Source organism: Sylvia atricapilla, chromosome Z (assembly GCF_009819655.1).
Source record: "Sylvia atricapilla isolate bSylAtr1 chromosome Z, bSylAtr1.pri, whole genome shotgun sequence".
In the NCBI taxonomy this organism is placed as follows: Eukaryota; Metazoa; Chordata; class Aves; order Passeriformes; family Sylviidae; genus Sylvia; species Sylvia atricapilla.
In genome coordinates, this window is record NC_089174.1 from 22908631 (window position 1) to 22924153 (window position 15523).

Consider the following 15523-nt stretch of genomic DNA (forward strand, 5'->3'; position numbering starts at 1 on the left):
TATAGGTGGGCTTTTTGGCCCTTGGCCCAGTGAGAGTAACAACAGACTTCGAGTTACATTCTCGGAGTCCAATCCACACTTCTGAGCTGGCTCCGAGCCAATCCCTGTCAGAGGGGTATGTAAGAATCTAGGTACTCTTCCTAATATGTCTAAACGTAAACTGAATCTCTTTCCCTAGTTGGAAACACCTGCTGGGGGTGTGGGGTATGCATTATTACACACTAGGTCAGGGTAAACTGCTGGAGTTGACAAAAGACTTCTAAACACTCCAGGAGTGAATATCTCAAACCATTCTTCCATGCAGGGCAGCAGGATGCTGCACTGCACTCGGGACTCAGTCAAACAGGGAAAGATGACAGGAGTCCCGCGGGCAAAAAAAAAAAAAAATCCAGGTGTACTCAAGCAGGCAGCCACCGCCTCGCTGCCAGGGAGACCCGTGAGATGATTTCCTCCCGATGGGCAGCGTGGCTACGGAGACAGATTGCTCTGAGATCCTGGCGATCCATCACAGGACGTGGAGCGTGTCAATGCCCCGGTCACAGTATTAGCGTCTCAGACCTGGGGTCAGCACGGCTCCGATAGCCCAGGATTAAACCCAGCTACCAGAACTAAGACATGGAGAGAGATTTCCCCTGATCCTTACAGACGCGCACACAAACGCCCATCTCAGCTCTGCCCTGTTTTTCCTTAAGACAAGAGTGTTCTGTCCTAAAAGCCGTGTTAGTCAGTGCCCCAGGTTTGCGGGATCAGGATCTCGGGTCTCACACGTCGGAAAACGGTTCCGTTTGAAGCAGCAGTGCATGGGAAGGGCACCGGGTTGCCTTCGACAACAAGCGGCAGGGGTAGACACTGCTCCCCCGCCATCCGATGGGGGCCTGTAGCCCACCTTCGGTTCGCAGCCCTCGGGACACGGAAAATTGTTCCGCTGCTCGGGAGCGGTGAGAGGGATGCCCCATGGCAGCACCGGACGGAGGGCTTCGTCGGGGCTGTCTCGGGACGCTCCTCCTGGGGCACAAAGGGGCGGCCCCCCAAGCCCCTTCCTGCCCTGGGCGCCCCGCGGGGGCGAGTCCCAGCGGCCCGGGGAGGAGCCGAGTGGAGCCGGCGCTCGTTGTCCCTGCCGTTGAGAGCGCAGCGCAGCCCAGCGACCGTCCGCAGTTACACCGACAACTTTGCTGGCGGGGAGCGTTTCGAGGGCTGCAGGGGTACAAGGGCACGGGGCTGGAGCATCGAGCGGAACCAGGATTAGAGGACGGAGACGCGGCGAGGCGGGGAGCGGAGCCAGGACCGCGGAACGGTGGCAGGGACCCGGACAGGGGCGCGCTCGGCGGGCTCGAAGCGGGGAACGGAGCCCTGTGGAGCCCCGCTGGGACTTGGGCTGCGGAGGAGTGGCCGGGCAGGAGCAGGCCAGCCAGGGCAGCATCCCGCCTCCGGCGGGGTAGTTGGGTGGAGCGACCACCTGGCGGGGCGAGAGGCGGGGGTCGCAGGGGCGAGGGTCGCAGGGGCAGATTCCGCCTCGGCCCCGCGGAACCAAGGGGGCGGTCCGGGGGCTGAGCCTCCCCGCAGCCCCGGCGCGAAGGCCCGGAGGCGAGGCGGCGGCGGCCCCATGGGCGGCGGTGGGGGCGGCTCTGCGCGGCTCTGCGCGGCTCTGCGCGGGGTTCGCCCGCCACTGCTGATGCCGCTGTAATCCGCCCGCGGGGCTATTGATGCAGGTGGTGGGGCCGGGGGAGGCGGCGGCGGCGGGGGGTTCCCGGCCATGTGTCAGCAAGGGGTGCGCGGGGTCCTGGGCCGGGCATGCCTGCTGTTGCTGCCGTCCTGCGCTCTGTTGCTAGCGGCGGTGCCCGGCTCTGCGTCCCACCCGCAGCCCTGCCAGATACTGCGGCGCATCGGGCACACAGTGCGAGTGGGGGCCACCCACTTGCAGCCCCGGGCCGCCCCGGGCGTCGCTGCCTGGTCCGGGAACGCGTCGGACGGGCGCCCCGAGAGGCCGCTGGGCCGGCGGGCGGGGGGCGGCGGGGCACAGCGGCCGCCTCCCTCGCCGCGGGACGCGCTGCTGCTGGCCGTGGCCAACCTGAACGGCGTTCCCGGGTTGCTGCCCTACAATCTGTCCCTGGAGGTGGTGATGGCGATCGAGGCGGGGCTGGGCGACCTGCCCCTCTTCCCCTTCTCTTCAGCCAGTGCCTCCTGGAGCAACGACCCCGTCTCCTTCCTACAGAGTCTGTGCCACACCGTGGTGGTGCAGGGGGTCTCTGCTATTCTCGCCTTCCCGCAGAGCCGTGGGGAGATGCTGGAGCTGGACTTCATATCGGCAGCGCTGCGCATCCCGGTGGTCAGCATTGTGCTAGGCGAGTTCCCCCGGCGGAGCCTGGTAAGGGGCTGGGACCACGGGAAAAAGCGGCGGGCAAGGCAGCGCTCCGCGGACGCTGGGGGCGGGCGTCGGAGCCGGGCAGGGGTCGCGGCGGGATGACTCTGACAGAGGAAAAAGCTCTCTGACTCCAGGGACACCGGCATCGCTCTTCGGTCTCTCCCTCCTTTAGCACTCCGTTTCGCTTTAGCTCCGGGGTGGCCGGGGATAAGCATCCTCTCTGTGGAAAGAGACAAGAGCTCGGTGGCTCAAGCGAAGTTGTTAGCGCAAAGTCATTCACTTGCTGTAAGCTGTAGAGGCGAGAGCAGAAGCGGGATCCAGGACACGCTTTGCATTATCAAGAGAAGGTTATTAAGAGGGAGGAGGGGCGGGAAGGCAAAACGAAAAGATCCCAAAAGGCTTTCAGAGTGTTTGTTATCGGTCTTAATGCTGGCCTGTGTATGGGCACTGCAGGTTGGGAACCAGGTGACACTTTTCAGGGAAGTTGCTCAGTGTAGCTTGACTGCGTCGAGCGGAGCTAACGCGCCAGGATTTTCTGTACTTATAGGTCGTACATTGGTACTAGATCAGATTTTTGCTAATTCGAGTTGCCTAACTAAAGTACTAGAAACTGCAGCCCAGCCTGACTGTTTCATTGTCTAGCTAAAATAGAAACTGAATTCTTTGTGTTGGACAAAGTCTCAGGCAGAAGTAGAAGTAGCATCAGGAGGTAAACTTTCTATCATACAAAAAAGGCAATTTAGTGTTACACACTCTGGAGAAAGGTGATAGGTACAGCATTTTGCAGCTGTGTGTTTGATGCCAGGAGTCATCTTCAGGTAAAAGAGGTGGAAGAAAATGCTCTATTCTGTAAAGCCTGAGCAAGGGAAGTCATAAGTAAAATGGTACTAGCTACTTTTTAAATACAGGATAAATAGCTGTTTTGTATAAAAAGAGGTAGCTCAACTTTAGTCTCAAAATGTAATCAGAAAAAAATATTGCCAAGTGAATTTGCTTTGCAAAAGCAAAGAAAAACCACAGCTTGGATCACATTCCTGTGGGTTCAGGTTCTTTTCAGTTTTTGTATGTTTGAATTGTGACAGAAAATGTAGAAAAAGTCTGTGTTAGGTAGCTTCTGGTCTGTAACTGAAGATGTGACTGCTGTATGCTGGTCTGAATTACAGAGTGGTTTGGGTCAGAAAGGACCTTAAAGAGGATCTCGTTCCACTCCCTGCCATGGGCAGGGACACCTTCCACCAGACCAGGCTGCTCCAAGCCTCATCCAGCATGGCCTTGAGCACCTCCAGGGATGGGACAGCCACAGCTTCTCTGGGCAACTTCTGCCAGGGCTTCATCATCCTCAAAGTCAACGATTTCTTCCCAATAACCCATCCAACCCTGCCCTCTGGTATTGTGAAGTTGCTACCCTTCCTCCTGTCACTTTATGTCCTTGTCAAACTCCCCACTCCAGCTCTTTTGTGGCCCCTTTAATTCACTTAGGCTTCTCTACTCAGCAAAACCCATGTAACTCAGGTATCTCTAGATTTAAGCAGAAACATAGGGTTAATCAGTGCTGCTGAATTCTGATATTGATAGTGCCAGCAGCATCCAAGTTTGATGTTACATCTACCAGCCTTGCAGCTGCAGTCACAATTGTGCTGGAGTCAACAACCAAAACTCCCTGAGGGCCAGATCCTGAAACCAGTATATAATAATGCTCTGGCTGTTAGCATTATTTTATCTTCCATCTCAGAGAAGGGTCTAAGCTGCCTGAGTTCACAAGATGTGTTCAATACATGCAGCATGAGGTTAGATTTCATTGCTGCTTTCCATGAACTTCAAAGTTCCTGCTTAACTTTCAAATTTTTCTCAGTGGGGAGCCCAGTGAATCACTTTATCCAAATCAGAACTTTGTTCTTAAGCAAACTTTAACTGGTATTGTCTTCAGTGACAGTGAAACCAATGCCTGGCACTGCACGTGTGCTGAACAGATTCTTCCTTCAGGCTGAACTAAAAAAAATTACTTTTCAAGCATCTGTGGGTTTAGAAAAACAACTCAGTCTTACTCAAAGGCTAGCAAGTAATATAAGTGTGTTAGTCTCTTAAGGTTGTCTCGGAGGGGCTGACATGTTTCTGAACAATTATTTTCGTACTTTCGTTTATTAGATACCATTTTAAGGCTAGCACTGGAGGTAGTGCTACAGCAGCCTTGCCTTGCATACCTCCTAGAGTTACAGGATTTCCAAGAGCGTACTGGACCCAGGAGTCCCTGGAGTTGTTTGCCTCAGCAGTCTCTGTTGCAGGAAGGGATTTTGTGTTGCTCACAGTCCTATACCAGCATTTACATGAAACAAACATGCCACAGACCTTTCACCTTCTTGTCTCTATAGACCTATAGCTGCAGATTAGCCTCTCCTACAGACTGCAGGAGGCAAATGAAAATTACATTATTGTAGACAAGGCAGATTTTTTTTTCTGATAGGCCCAGCATGCAGATTTCCAGAAAAGAAGACTGATTTCTAATCCTGCTTCTGAATTTGCACCCCTGAGGTCACCCCTCCTACTGCTACTTGGACAGAGTATCTTTCCTCCCACAAAACCACTGCAGCATGCCCTTAGAAGTGCCTGCAGGTATCTTTCTTCCATGCAGGGACAGAAACAGACCCAAAACTTGTTTGCCCTTGGAAAGCATTTTGCCCTGTGTGCATATGAAGACCATGGCAAACATAACAAACCCAGTACTCGCTAGATGTTGTCTCATATTGCTTCTCTTCAGCATTCAAATCTTTTATTAGAGTGGTCGTAAAGTAGTTATGTCTAGCAAAGTCTCATTTTCCACACTACAACAGGACAGGAATATATACATGCAATAACTTGTGCTGCTGCTAAATATTAATGTCATTACTTCATGCAGAAATTTACAACAGGCAAATGTTCACTGTAATTGAAAAGCACTTTGATCTTGGAACAAATCTTCTCTAACATGGAAAAAAGCAATGTTTGGAATGAAAGGGAAGGCAAAGATCCAGAACTGAAATACATTTCAATAATACTCCCTTTTTTTCTCTGTGGTATTTGATGATAGTAATACTTCAGACATGTAGCATGACAGGAAATCCACAGCACCACAGATGGGCAGCTTCAGTCATGTAAGATACCTAGACTGTGTTTTCAGAAGTTTTGTGGTGGTCCAAGCATATTTAAAAATCCATTTTTATTAAATTCTACCACCCTGAGGGCATTAAAAAAAAAAAAAAAAAAAAAAAAAAAAAAAAGGCGAACAGTCTTTCCCCATGACATGAACAAGAACAATCACAAGACAACAAGACAACAGCCATCACAAGGTGTAGTAGTGCACTTGTTCTCCCACAAGCAAAAGCTTGTTCTGGAGGTTCAGGAGTGTGTTGTTTTCAATGGAGGCTGCACAGAGTTAACCGTGACACACTTTCTAAATTTTATATCTGTGATTTAATTGTTCATGTACACTAACAGTAAATCCAAGTGCTGGTGTGACCTGAAGAAATGGTGTGTACTTTTCCCACTTTACTGATATTTCAGTAAATTTTCACACTCAGTAAACAACAGTAACAATTGAACACTGTCATTCAGCAAGGAAAAAAAACCTACTGGGTTTCTTCACTACTAACACAAATGCAAATTGCAGTGCAGTTTTGACAGCTCATTATTTTGGAGACAGAAGCTCACAAGAACTGAGGCATGGCTTGTGACCTTGTGTATGCTTGTATCAAGAGAAGCACTTTATTTTTTGATTCAAGATTGCCAACATCATTAATAATTTTCCCATGGGTGGAACAGGGAAAAGATCAATACATCGAAAAGATCCAGGAAACATGAACCATACATAAACACAGTGATATTGCTTGTAGTAGTACAGCTCAGAGCTGAGAGTCTGGGAGGAATAGCTGTAATATCCGTTTTGTTGGTGATAGTATCAAAAACATAGGGGAGGTCATGTTTGAAGCAGTGTTCTCTGAATTTAAAGGAATACTTTTAGTGGATTTCAGATAAATCAGGACCTCTGATGTCTGTTAACATGAAAAGGAATCTTCTCAGAGCAAGTAAACAGAATAAAGTAATTGCAAATCATCAGCCCCTGCCAGTCTGTGCTTTACCTGGTTTCTTGAGGAACTGAAACTGCAGTACTACTGATTACTGCTATGATTTCAGAAAGGGTCAAAAGAATAAATAAACCAAATCAGAGTTCCAGGTTAAACTGAATTTTCCAGTGAAATACCAAGCTCAGCCTCAGAACAGATGCTGTAAAAAGAAACTGCCTATAAACATTTAATTCTTTCATTTGTTTTTAAAGAAATTGAGCTATTTTTTTAACAGCATCCTAAGTTATATATATATATATATATAAACAGACCACCACAGGTGAGGAATTTTAAGTATTCTTGGAAACAGGAATACCGCTGTGAATACAGTGTCTTCAGAAGTCATACTGACCTGTAAGACATAGACTGTGAATTGTGCCAGTTAGGGGAGGCAGAAATTACAGATGGAGATGGAGATGTGGGAAAGCTTCTGTCCAACTAAATGCCCAGAGACACTTTTTTCTTTCCTCCTCAGAGCCAGAATTTCATTTTTGCGGAAAAGTGATTTTGATTGGCTGTGGAAAAAGTTTTAATAATTATATTTTCCCTGGAGATGTGCAACATACACATTTGGTTGCAGGCTCTAGTAATTTAAACTGTCACTGCTAATCTGTCTTAGTCCAGACACTGAAAGCTTGTACTAGTTTCTGTGCAGATGAAGACTATGGCCAGTGTCCAGCAACCCTTCTCACCTCACCCTGAGTAAACAGTAAGGTGGACTTGCCTTTTGTGTACTTCAAGAGGGTTTGTAAGAGGGGCATTGCGAGGAATCAAGGACAGAAATTGAGAGGATGTGCAAAAAAATGCCTGGTTGCTTCTCTTTCAGTCAGAAACCTCAGTAATATTTCCTCTATCAAAAATCTTTGCATGGAACAAAGAAAGAGGGAGAAAAAGCCCAAAACTAGCCTCTTTATTTGAATTGGAGAGTTTAAGGAAGATTCAGTTAATCACAACTGCAAAGGATCCCTTTTCAGAATGCAGGAAAGTGACGAGAATGCTTTTACTTCAGTTCTTGCCTCTGGTTGCTCAGTTTTAAAGTTCCCTGGAGACAGAAGGAGCCAGAAACTTGCCAGGATAGTACTCACTCAGAATTGTCCAGTAACGAGATTTTCTCCTTCCTCATCCCATGCTAATTCTTCAATGCAGAAAAGCTGAGTTAACATAAAATTCAGTACCATACATGAGTTTATTTTGGGTTTGGCTCTTTTCTATTTTGGGTGTTCACAAAACAATGTCTTCCTCGCTGCTAGGTCTTTCATAATGCACTGCACAAACTCCTGTCAGTGGTGAGTGATTAAAATATGACAGCCTTAAATCATTGATTATTAGTTTGCTGAAGAACAGGCATCATCAGAAGAAACATAAAAGAATACTTGGCTTAATCCACTAAGTAAAAATTATAATTTTGCCTAGAATAGACAAATTTGAAGGCAACCTGCTGTCAGATTCTATATGAGTACATAAGTGACTGTACTGAACAGATTGTTAACAAAGAAAAGTAAGCTGGAGTATTCAACATAATTTCCCCCAAGAATTTGTCCACAAAAAAGAGTCGAAGTAGAGCTATAGAAACCATCAAAGGATCTTGGGATGTGCTATTTGGCTTATTTTTTGTGATTAAATTCAAAGACTACTTACAGAAGTTCTCATTTAGGGTATATTTAATAATTTATTATAAATTTAATACTAAATTGCTTAAAAATTTAATAACTAAATTGTTAAATAAATTTAATAATAAATTGTTTACTATTTAAACCCATGAAATATTGAAAACAACATAGTGTTTGGAGTTTCAGTTGTGCAGATCTAGTTACAGTTTTAAGCCCTCAAATAACATGTTTATATCATGTTCTATTATTTCCCTTTCTGGATTTCCAATTAATTTTTAAATGAGAAATAAAACCAGGCATAACATGGATAGAAATTCTGTATTAATTGTAATCAGCAAAAAATTGGAAAAAGCAGTTTCTTTTAAAAACATAAATTTGCCTTCCAATAAAGACTCAGACTACAAGCCCATGTTTCTGTGGGTCTTACTGAAGGGCTTTTAAAGAGTGGAAGGGTTGTCTTCTCAATTTGCTGGAATGAGAGTGCATCAGATCTCACTGCAACACAAATAGTTGTACATTGCAGAGTTTGTTCTGAAGAGCTAAAAGCATCCAGAGAAAAGAGGAGGAACAAGAAAATGAAGCAAGAAACTGGAAACATCATATCTCAGTGATGCAGGGGAAGGAAGGACAAAATAAGCTGAATTCCAGTGAGTAATGCTTGCCCAGAAAAATATTTTGCTGCCCCCAAAATGCATTATCTTTCCTGCAGACTTCTCAGGAAACTGATTAGACCAGCATCTAGGAAGCAGTGATGGGAAGAGGGATTATGTCAGAGGTAGGTAATGGTTTATTGCTGTTGCCAGAGGGATGTCTTGCAAAGAGTGTGAGGCCTTTGTGTGGTTGGATGTGATTAACGGAAGCCTCTTTTTGAACTTCATGATGAGAATTATGGTCAGAGTCCTTGTGATGCTTTGGGAACCAGAGTCATCTTCTGATTAGGATTTGGGAACACCAGGTTACTGGGATGCATGCAGCATCATACCAGTAGGTACCCAGAAGGGATTTCCTAATAAATGGGAGCAGATTCAGGCACAGGGACTTTAGGATTGGAGCTTTGGACATTAGTGACTGTTCTTGTGGTCTGCCCCTGAAAGACTCCACATTTTCCCCATACCTTGTCAGTCAGCCAAATTGGTTCTCATCACCACAAGGAAAGGGTGTGCAGATGGTGGAAGTAGCAAGAGAACTGAGAGAAGGATTCAAGCTTGAGTAGGCAGCACTGATAGATGATTCATTTATTAAAGGAGTCACACTCAAACAAAGCTGCTTGTTCAAGGGGCTCCTCATCAGTATGACTCAGAAGTTCACAGCCTGGCCCCAAGTGCTTCACAGCTGTCACAGCAAGCTGATAACATTGCTCTTGGTAATTATGGACAGCTCCATGAAGAACTGAGACAGGCATTACCACAGCCATTGTAACATTACGTGCTGCCCTTGTGGGGCATTGCAACCAAAAGTTTGTGTGCAGCTGGTGTTAAGACTTGGATTTGGCTGCAGACAGAGTTCCAGAGCATCTGTTCAGTCTTGATGTTCACCTCTCATACCTGAGCTCCATGTGTCATTTCCCTGAGGTGTAGGTCCATATAGCCACTGATGAGCATCTTGCATCCCTGGAGTACAGGAATATCCTGTTGGTTCAAGCAGAAAGCAGATGCCACCTCTGTGCCAGGCACCCACCCCTGTGCCTCTGTGAGCTCTGAGTGCCTTGTGAGTGGGGAGATAATGCTGAACCTCTCAGATGCTCCCTACTGCAGGAATGGTGAGCTGGGAGAGCCCTCAGAAGCTGATGGGAAGGTTTCCAGTTGGCAGCAGTTTGGAAGGGTCTGGTGTACAGTATGAGCGCTGGATAATTAGCTTTTATCTGAAATGTTTTGACCAGGGTGGCTGCAGGCTGTAGATGGTGGGTGGAGGAGTGAAGGTGGGCACAGGTGTACCATCAGCTGTGAATTACAGTACTGTAATTACTCAACCACAGTAAATGAGGAAATTACTGTGATCATTTGATTCTGATTATTATATAGGAAAATTCAAATGCTGGGAGCTCAGAAGAAGCAGTCCACCATTTTTTCCTCTTATTTATATGGTATTTTTATTACTCTTCCTTCACTCACTTTTATCAGTGATGATAATTCCCAAAGCCTGTTTTACAGTGTGGAAAGCATTTGAGTGGATTATAAAAATCTATGAACGTTCTGCACAGGCCTATTTTAAACTCTCAGTATTTCCCTGAAGGCATGCTATCCCACTTCCAACTTCTTCAAGACTGTGAAGGAAACAATTGCCCATGCTGTTCATATGACATTTTACAAGACTTTTTAAGTTGAGACAGAGTTAAAAGACAAGACAGATCTTCAAGCATCAACTGGGATTTTAAAAACCAAGTTTTGCATTCGTTGCAAAGAAAGAGCTATTAGACAGAGAAAATAATAACCAGAAAGAGCACCTGAATTATGCACCAGCCTCTCTCAGTCATGCTACTGATAAAGCAGTTGCATTACACTCATTTTAATAGCATACTCACTCAAACTGGCTTAAAAAGATAGTTTTATTTTGTAAATCAGATGAAAAGTCAGTATCATTGAGTTCATGACCAGGGAAATAGTAAAATTAGATAATTTTCTGGTGCTCTTTTAGGTGAAAGCATAATTAATTATTACTTTCTGAGTCTGTAATACTCACATATGTAGCTGCTTTCTATAAGACAGCAGTTGTTTTCAAGAATTTTCTGTACTCAATGTAAGTATCAAAAGTGGGGAAAACAGATCCAACCTTTACTTGAAGCTGCCCTCCTTTGAGCGTGTACTGAAAATGTTTGAGGTATGATTTACATTGTTTTAGTGTGCTAATACCATAGAGCTCATTTTACCTCTGCCTTGGAAGGGCAACAAGATGAAGAGTTTATGTGCCTGGGTTTCCTCTGCTTAAATTCTGTGTATGATAGGTGATAAACTACAGAGCTCAGAGGCGACTTAGATACCCACTGACAGCTTTGAGGCAAACACGGGTAGTTGCAGCAGAAAGCATTGGTATTTTTTTGTTTTAATGTCAAAGAATGAAAATTTCAGATGTCTCATCTTCTGCCCCTGGAAGTGTTGAAGGCCAGGTTGGATGGAGCTTTGAGCAATCTGGTCTGGTGGAAGGTGTCCCTGCCCATGGCAGAGGGTTGGAATGCAATGGTCTTCAAGGTCACTCCCCACCCAGAACATTCTGTGAAATTGTCTGCTGCAGAGCTCATGACCAGGGAAATAGTAAAATATGGCATAAGTGTTTCTTCCTCGGAGATAACAGGGAGAGAAAAAACATCCATTAATCACCTCTATAAAAGTTCCAATCACAATGTATTAGTATGGAAACATCCTAGGTAGGCTGGTATGGTTAAGAATACTCCTGTGCCATGTGATTAGGCATCTTGCATCAGCAGTCAACACAGGGAAGTCAAAATTATGATCATCTTTCTATACACATGAATTATTTACATAGTATAGGATGCTTACAAGCTTGTTAATTGAAACCTCCTTTTTCACTTCAGTTATACCCCTAAGATTTCTTCAGAGCTTGTCATCCTTCTCAAGAGTTTTATTTCATGTTCATTAAGCTATATTTTGTTTAATGTTTTCTTCCGTTATCTAAATTAGAAATTCCCCATGGAATACTCTTGGGAAAGGATTCCTTCATACTGAGAGTTTGTTTCTAGAGAGAGAGATGAGTGGTGGGTCTGTTTTGGATATTGATGCCCAGAATCCCCAGGAATGCTCAAATATTTTTTCAGATGCTCTGTTATCTATCTACACTTCAATTTTCTGTGTGGCATGCTCATTTCATCCTTTATTTGTCTTGCCCTCTGGCCTTTGTACTGAGGTCCTGCAGGACTGTAGGATACTACAGATCCTGAACTTATACTGCAGAAAAAGACTGCAAGGTTCTATTGTGATACAAATGATCAGCAACATAAATTGCTCATCACTCACTGTTCATCTGCACTGAAGAGCACCAAAAATAAGGCACTTATTTATAAATAGCTCAGCCTGCTGGATTCCAGTGAAACACAGTTTTGTATCTTCCCACCATTTTGACAGTGCATATAAATATGTAACATGCAGTTATGTGGAAGTGAGCTGTGCCACAATGTCCTCACAACCCTTACAGGTTTGTGAGTGGCAAATTTAGGCCTGTAGTGGGATGCAGGAGTGCCACACAGCAGAAGAAAGATGCTCTGTTTGACAGGGAATGGGAGCTTGTTGACTGGCTCATACTGCCTTTGTATTCCCCCCCAGAACTGTACTTTAAGAGGAAAATCAAGTGAGAATTCACAGTGAATAATATATCTGATAATCACAGACTTTTTTCTCTCTGCCTGAAAACCACTTGAAATTTCTGGAACAAGCCAGAACAAAGGAATGGCAGCATCCCATAGTCTTCAAAAACATCTATGGGGTTACTTCCTTTTAAGTCACTGGCTTTGAGTAAGGACTAGTCTGAGACAGATATAGTTTTGGTTGTTTTGCTAAGCCCATGATTCTTTTTTTTTTCCCCTAGTCAAATAAGCACAAGAATTGGAGATATACATGGAATCTGGAACTTGCAAATACTCCAAGTGTTTGGTTTTGCTGTGCATTTTCTATGAGCATTTGTCTTAGTGTAATTTGGTTACTGAAGTGTTCATGAAAAGGAGAGAATGTTCATATGATGAGAACAAGAACAGCTGAAGCAAATCATTTCAGTTTTATGAGTGCCTGCATGCCGTTTCTGATGCAACTGGCATAATTAAAAAAAAAAAAAAAAAAAAAAAAGAAAGAAATATTTGGACTTCATTTAAGTTTGGTATTGTTTTGCTTTGAATGAAGAACTAGTCCAACAGGATCTGTAGTTTGTTGCTGTGATACAAAAAATATATTCATAATCAAGCTTAAGATTTCTGTCAACTCTAAACTTTAATTTTACTTGAATTTGACTTATTTTCACCAGAGAGCTCCCACTTTGCCTAAAAACCTATAGAAAGCAATTCACTGTGATCAAGAATAATTTAGGCAATTCATCTCTTTGTAGATCCATATTATGCCAGCATTATGAGAGCAAATGCATGTCTTCCGAGAGTCATACAAAATTACTACAATTTCAATAGAGAATAGTAAGCAGCAAAATGGCCTATTATTATCAGTAAGAGCAAAAGAAATGAGTCTGCAGTCTGACCACTGAACAAGGGTTTCCAATGTGAAATCCAGTCCTCTTCAATACAATTACAACCAGAGGAGAATACACTGGACTGAGTACTAGAATAGCTGCTGGTTTACCAGTCCAGGCATGAAGAACTCCAGATGTATTTTTGTGCTTTGTTGGAAGTCTTCTCTGGAAGATGACAAGTTGCCAGAGGATGTCAGAATTAACCATGACATGTTGCCTGTCTGTAGAAAATGACTACCTCATCTGGCTGCCACTGAAAATGTGTGGTGCTGTGGCATGCTTTAACAGAAGATCCAGGTTTCTGTGAGTCTCCCTTTGTTGCTTTTATTCTCACTGCCACTTATGGTTCCACTCTAGTTTGCCAGGTACCTCAAGGAGCACTTCTGGGGTATCAAAGCTTTATTGCAACAAAATTCAATTCAACTTATAGTTTTACACCTTCTTTAGTTCCATCCAAGGTCACTGAAGTGTGTGGATCTATAATTCTGCACATTGCTGTAATAACTGTAATACAGTCCCCGTTCCTGTTCAATGACAGGCTGGATGGGGCTTGTAGCAAGTTGCTGTTGGGGATGGTATCCTGCCCTTGGCAAGCGGGTAAGGTGCCTTCCAACACAAACCATTCTAGGATTCTGTATCTTAGACTGGCAAGGCTTGCATTCAAGTGTTAACACAATGTAAATAATTAAAACTGAAAAGTAGAAAGAAATAAAATCACAATATTCCTGTGTCTTCAGGGAATATACCTTCCTTTTGTGACTGTTTTTGCTGGAGGTTCTCTCTCCCTGAAGCAATACTGTTTCGGGCAGAGAGAGAGACAGCAGTTTTCTTGCTCTTGCCAAACTCTTAGGAGCACTGATCTGTCATCCCTTCCTCTCAGCTTGTCTGGGGGAATTAGATACTCCTCTGCAATACTCCCCCTTGTTCAGAGTGATAAAAAGAATCGTGGTGCCAGAAATAGTCAACATGAATTCCTTGTCCCCAGGCTTTGGTTCACCAGACTCTGGAGTGATTGTGGATTATCTGCATGGGGATGGAGGGACACAAACATCTTGAAGAGATTAGTGAGACATGATGCTCCCATATTTTATCAAAGGCACTTATCTGTATTAAACTTGCAGGGGACACCTCATTTTCAGTGGTTCTTACCCTCTCTTTCAGGAGGATACAATCACCCACTTGAGGAGCAGAAATAGTGCATGACTAACTATGTCATGGAACAAATGATTAACACTAAGTAGTTTATGCAAGCTGTTTGCAAACAATCCATGTGCCGACAATTACACTGGAGCAATTTTGTGAATACCTAACTCAGTGTGTTTTATATAACTCAAGACTAGCTCCCAGATCATAAAATTCATAACTTCTGTCTCATTTGCTAAATTCGTGAATGTCATTATTTTTTCTAGCTTGTAAAACTCGTAGTGTTAGACTTGACTGTGTTTATTAGTTTTGGTAACACCGGACTGGCGAAGCTGTTGGAGGGATGGTGGGTCTGATGAGTGAGGAGCTGTTTAAGAGGAGTAACAGCTGCTGTGTTTTTAGAGTTTTTAAGTCACTTGCAAGTTAACTTACAAGTTTTTAGGTGCAGAGGAGGGCAGGGTACACAGGCAGGTCCATTAATATATCTGATGCTCTCAGATTCTCAGCAATGCAAATATTTGATGTTGTATCTGTTGCATCCTGTTCTGCTGCATCCAGAAGGTCCAGAGACTCAACCACTGGCTGCCTAAGTGCATCAAAACACTCTTAAGAGTTCATTTCTGAGACCTCAGAGCCTCATTGTCAGCTGGAATAACTGTCTTCAGGGTCAGAAAGCTGACCTGTAGAGAGCATAGCATCCATAGGCATCATCCCATGGGTGAGGGTGGGGAGAGCTGGGCCATGAGCTTGTGTATCTGTAGGAAGCTCAAGCACAGACAAGAGTTTATTGATTCATGTGATCAAGAATGTTTGGGAGCCTTTTGACTAACAGAAATATGCAGCCCAAGCAGATGCTAAAGCTCTTAATAAATTAACTAAATGCCCAATATGCTTGGGTAATTGGTGCTCTGCAATGAGTGTAGTGGCTGTTCAGCTGTTGCAGGGTTTTTCAAGCCTACATAATTCTAAGGAGGAGGTACATTAATTTTTAATGGAGATTATAAGACATTATTTCATAATAGGAGGATATGGAGACAGTGAAAATTTAAAAGAATTGCAACAGAGAAGATACAACCAGTATCAAAACTAGATTCACCAACATCCAGTCTATTAAATTGTTTCTGTTACTT

At 44.2% G+C, this 15523-nt stretch overlaps 1 protein-coding gene across 1 annotated transcript in view; it reads left to right on the forward strand.

Moving 5' to 3' along the window:
- Positions 1-1672: 1672 nt before the first annotated feature.
- Positions 1673-15523, forward strand: part of GRIN3A (glutamate ionotropic receptor NMDA type subunit 3A) — a 64747-nt gene continuing 50896 nt past the window's right edge. The window contains 1 exon segment of the mRNA XM_066340069.1: positions 1673-2365. Coding sequence (XP_066196166.1) covers positions 1673-2365 — 693 coding nt within the window.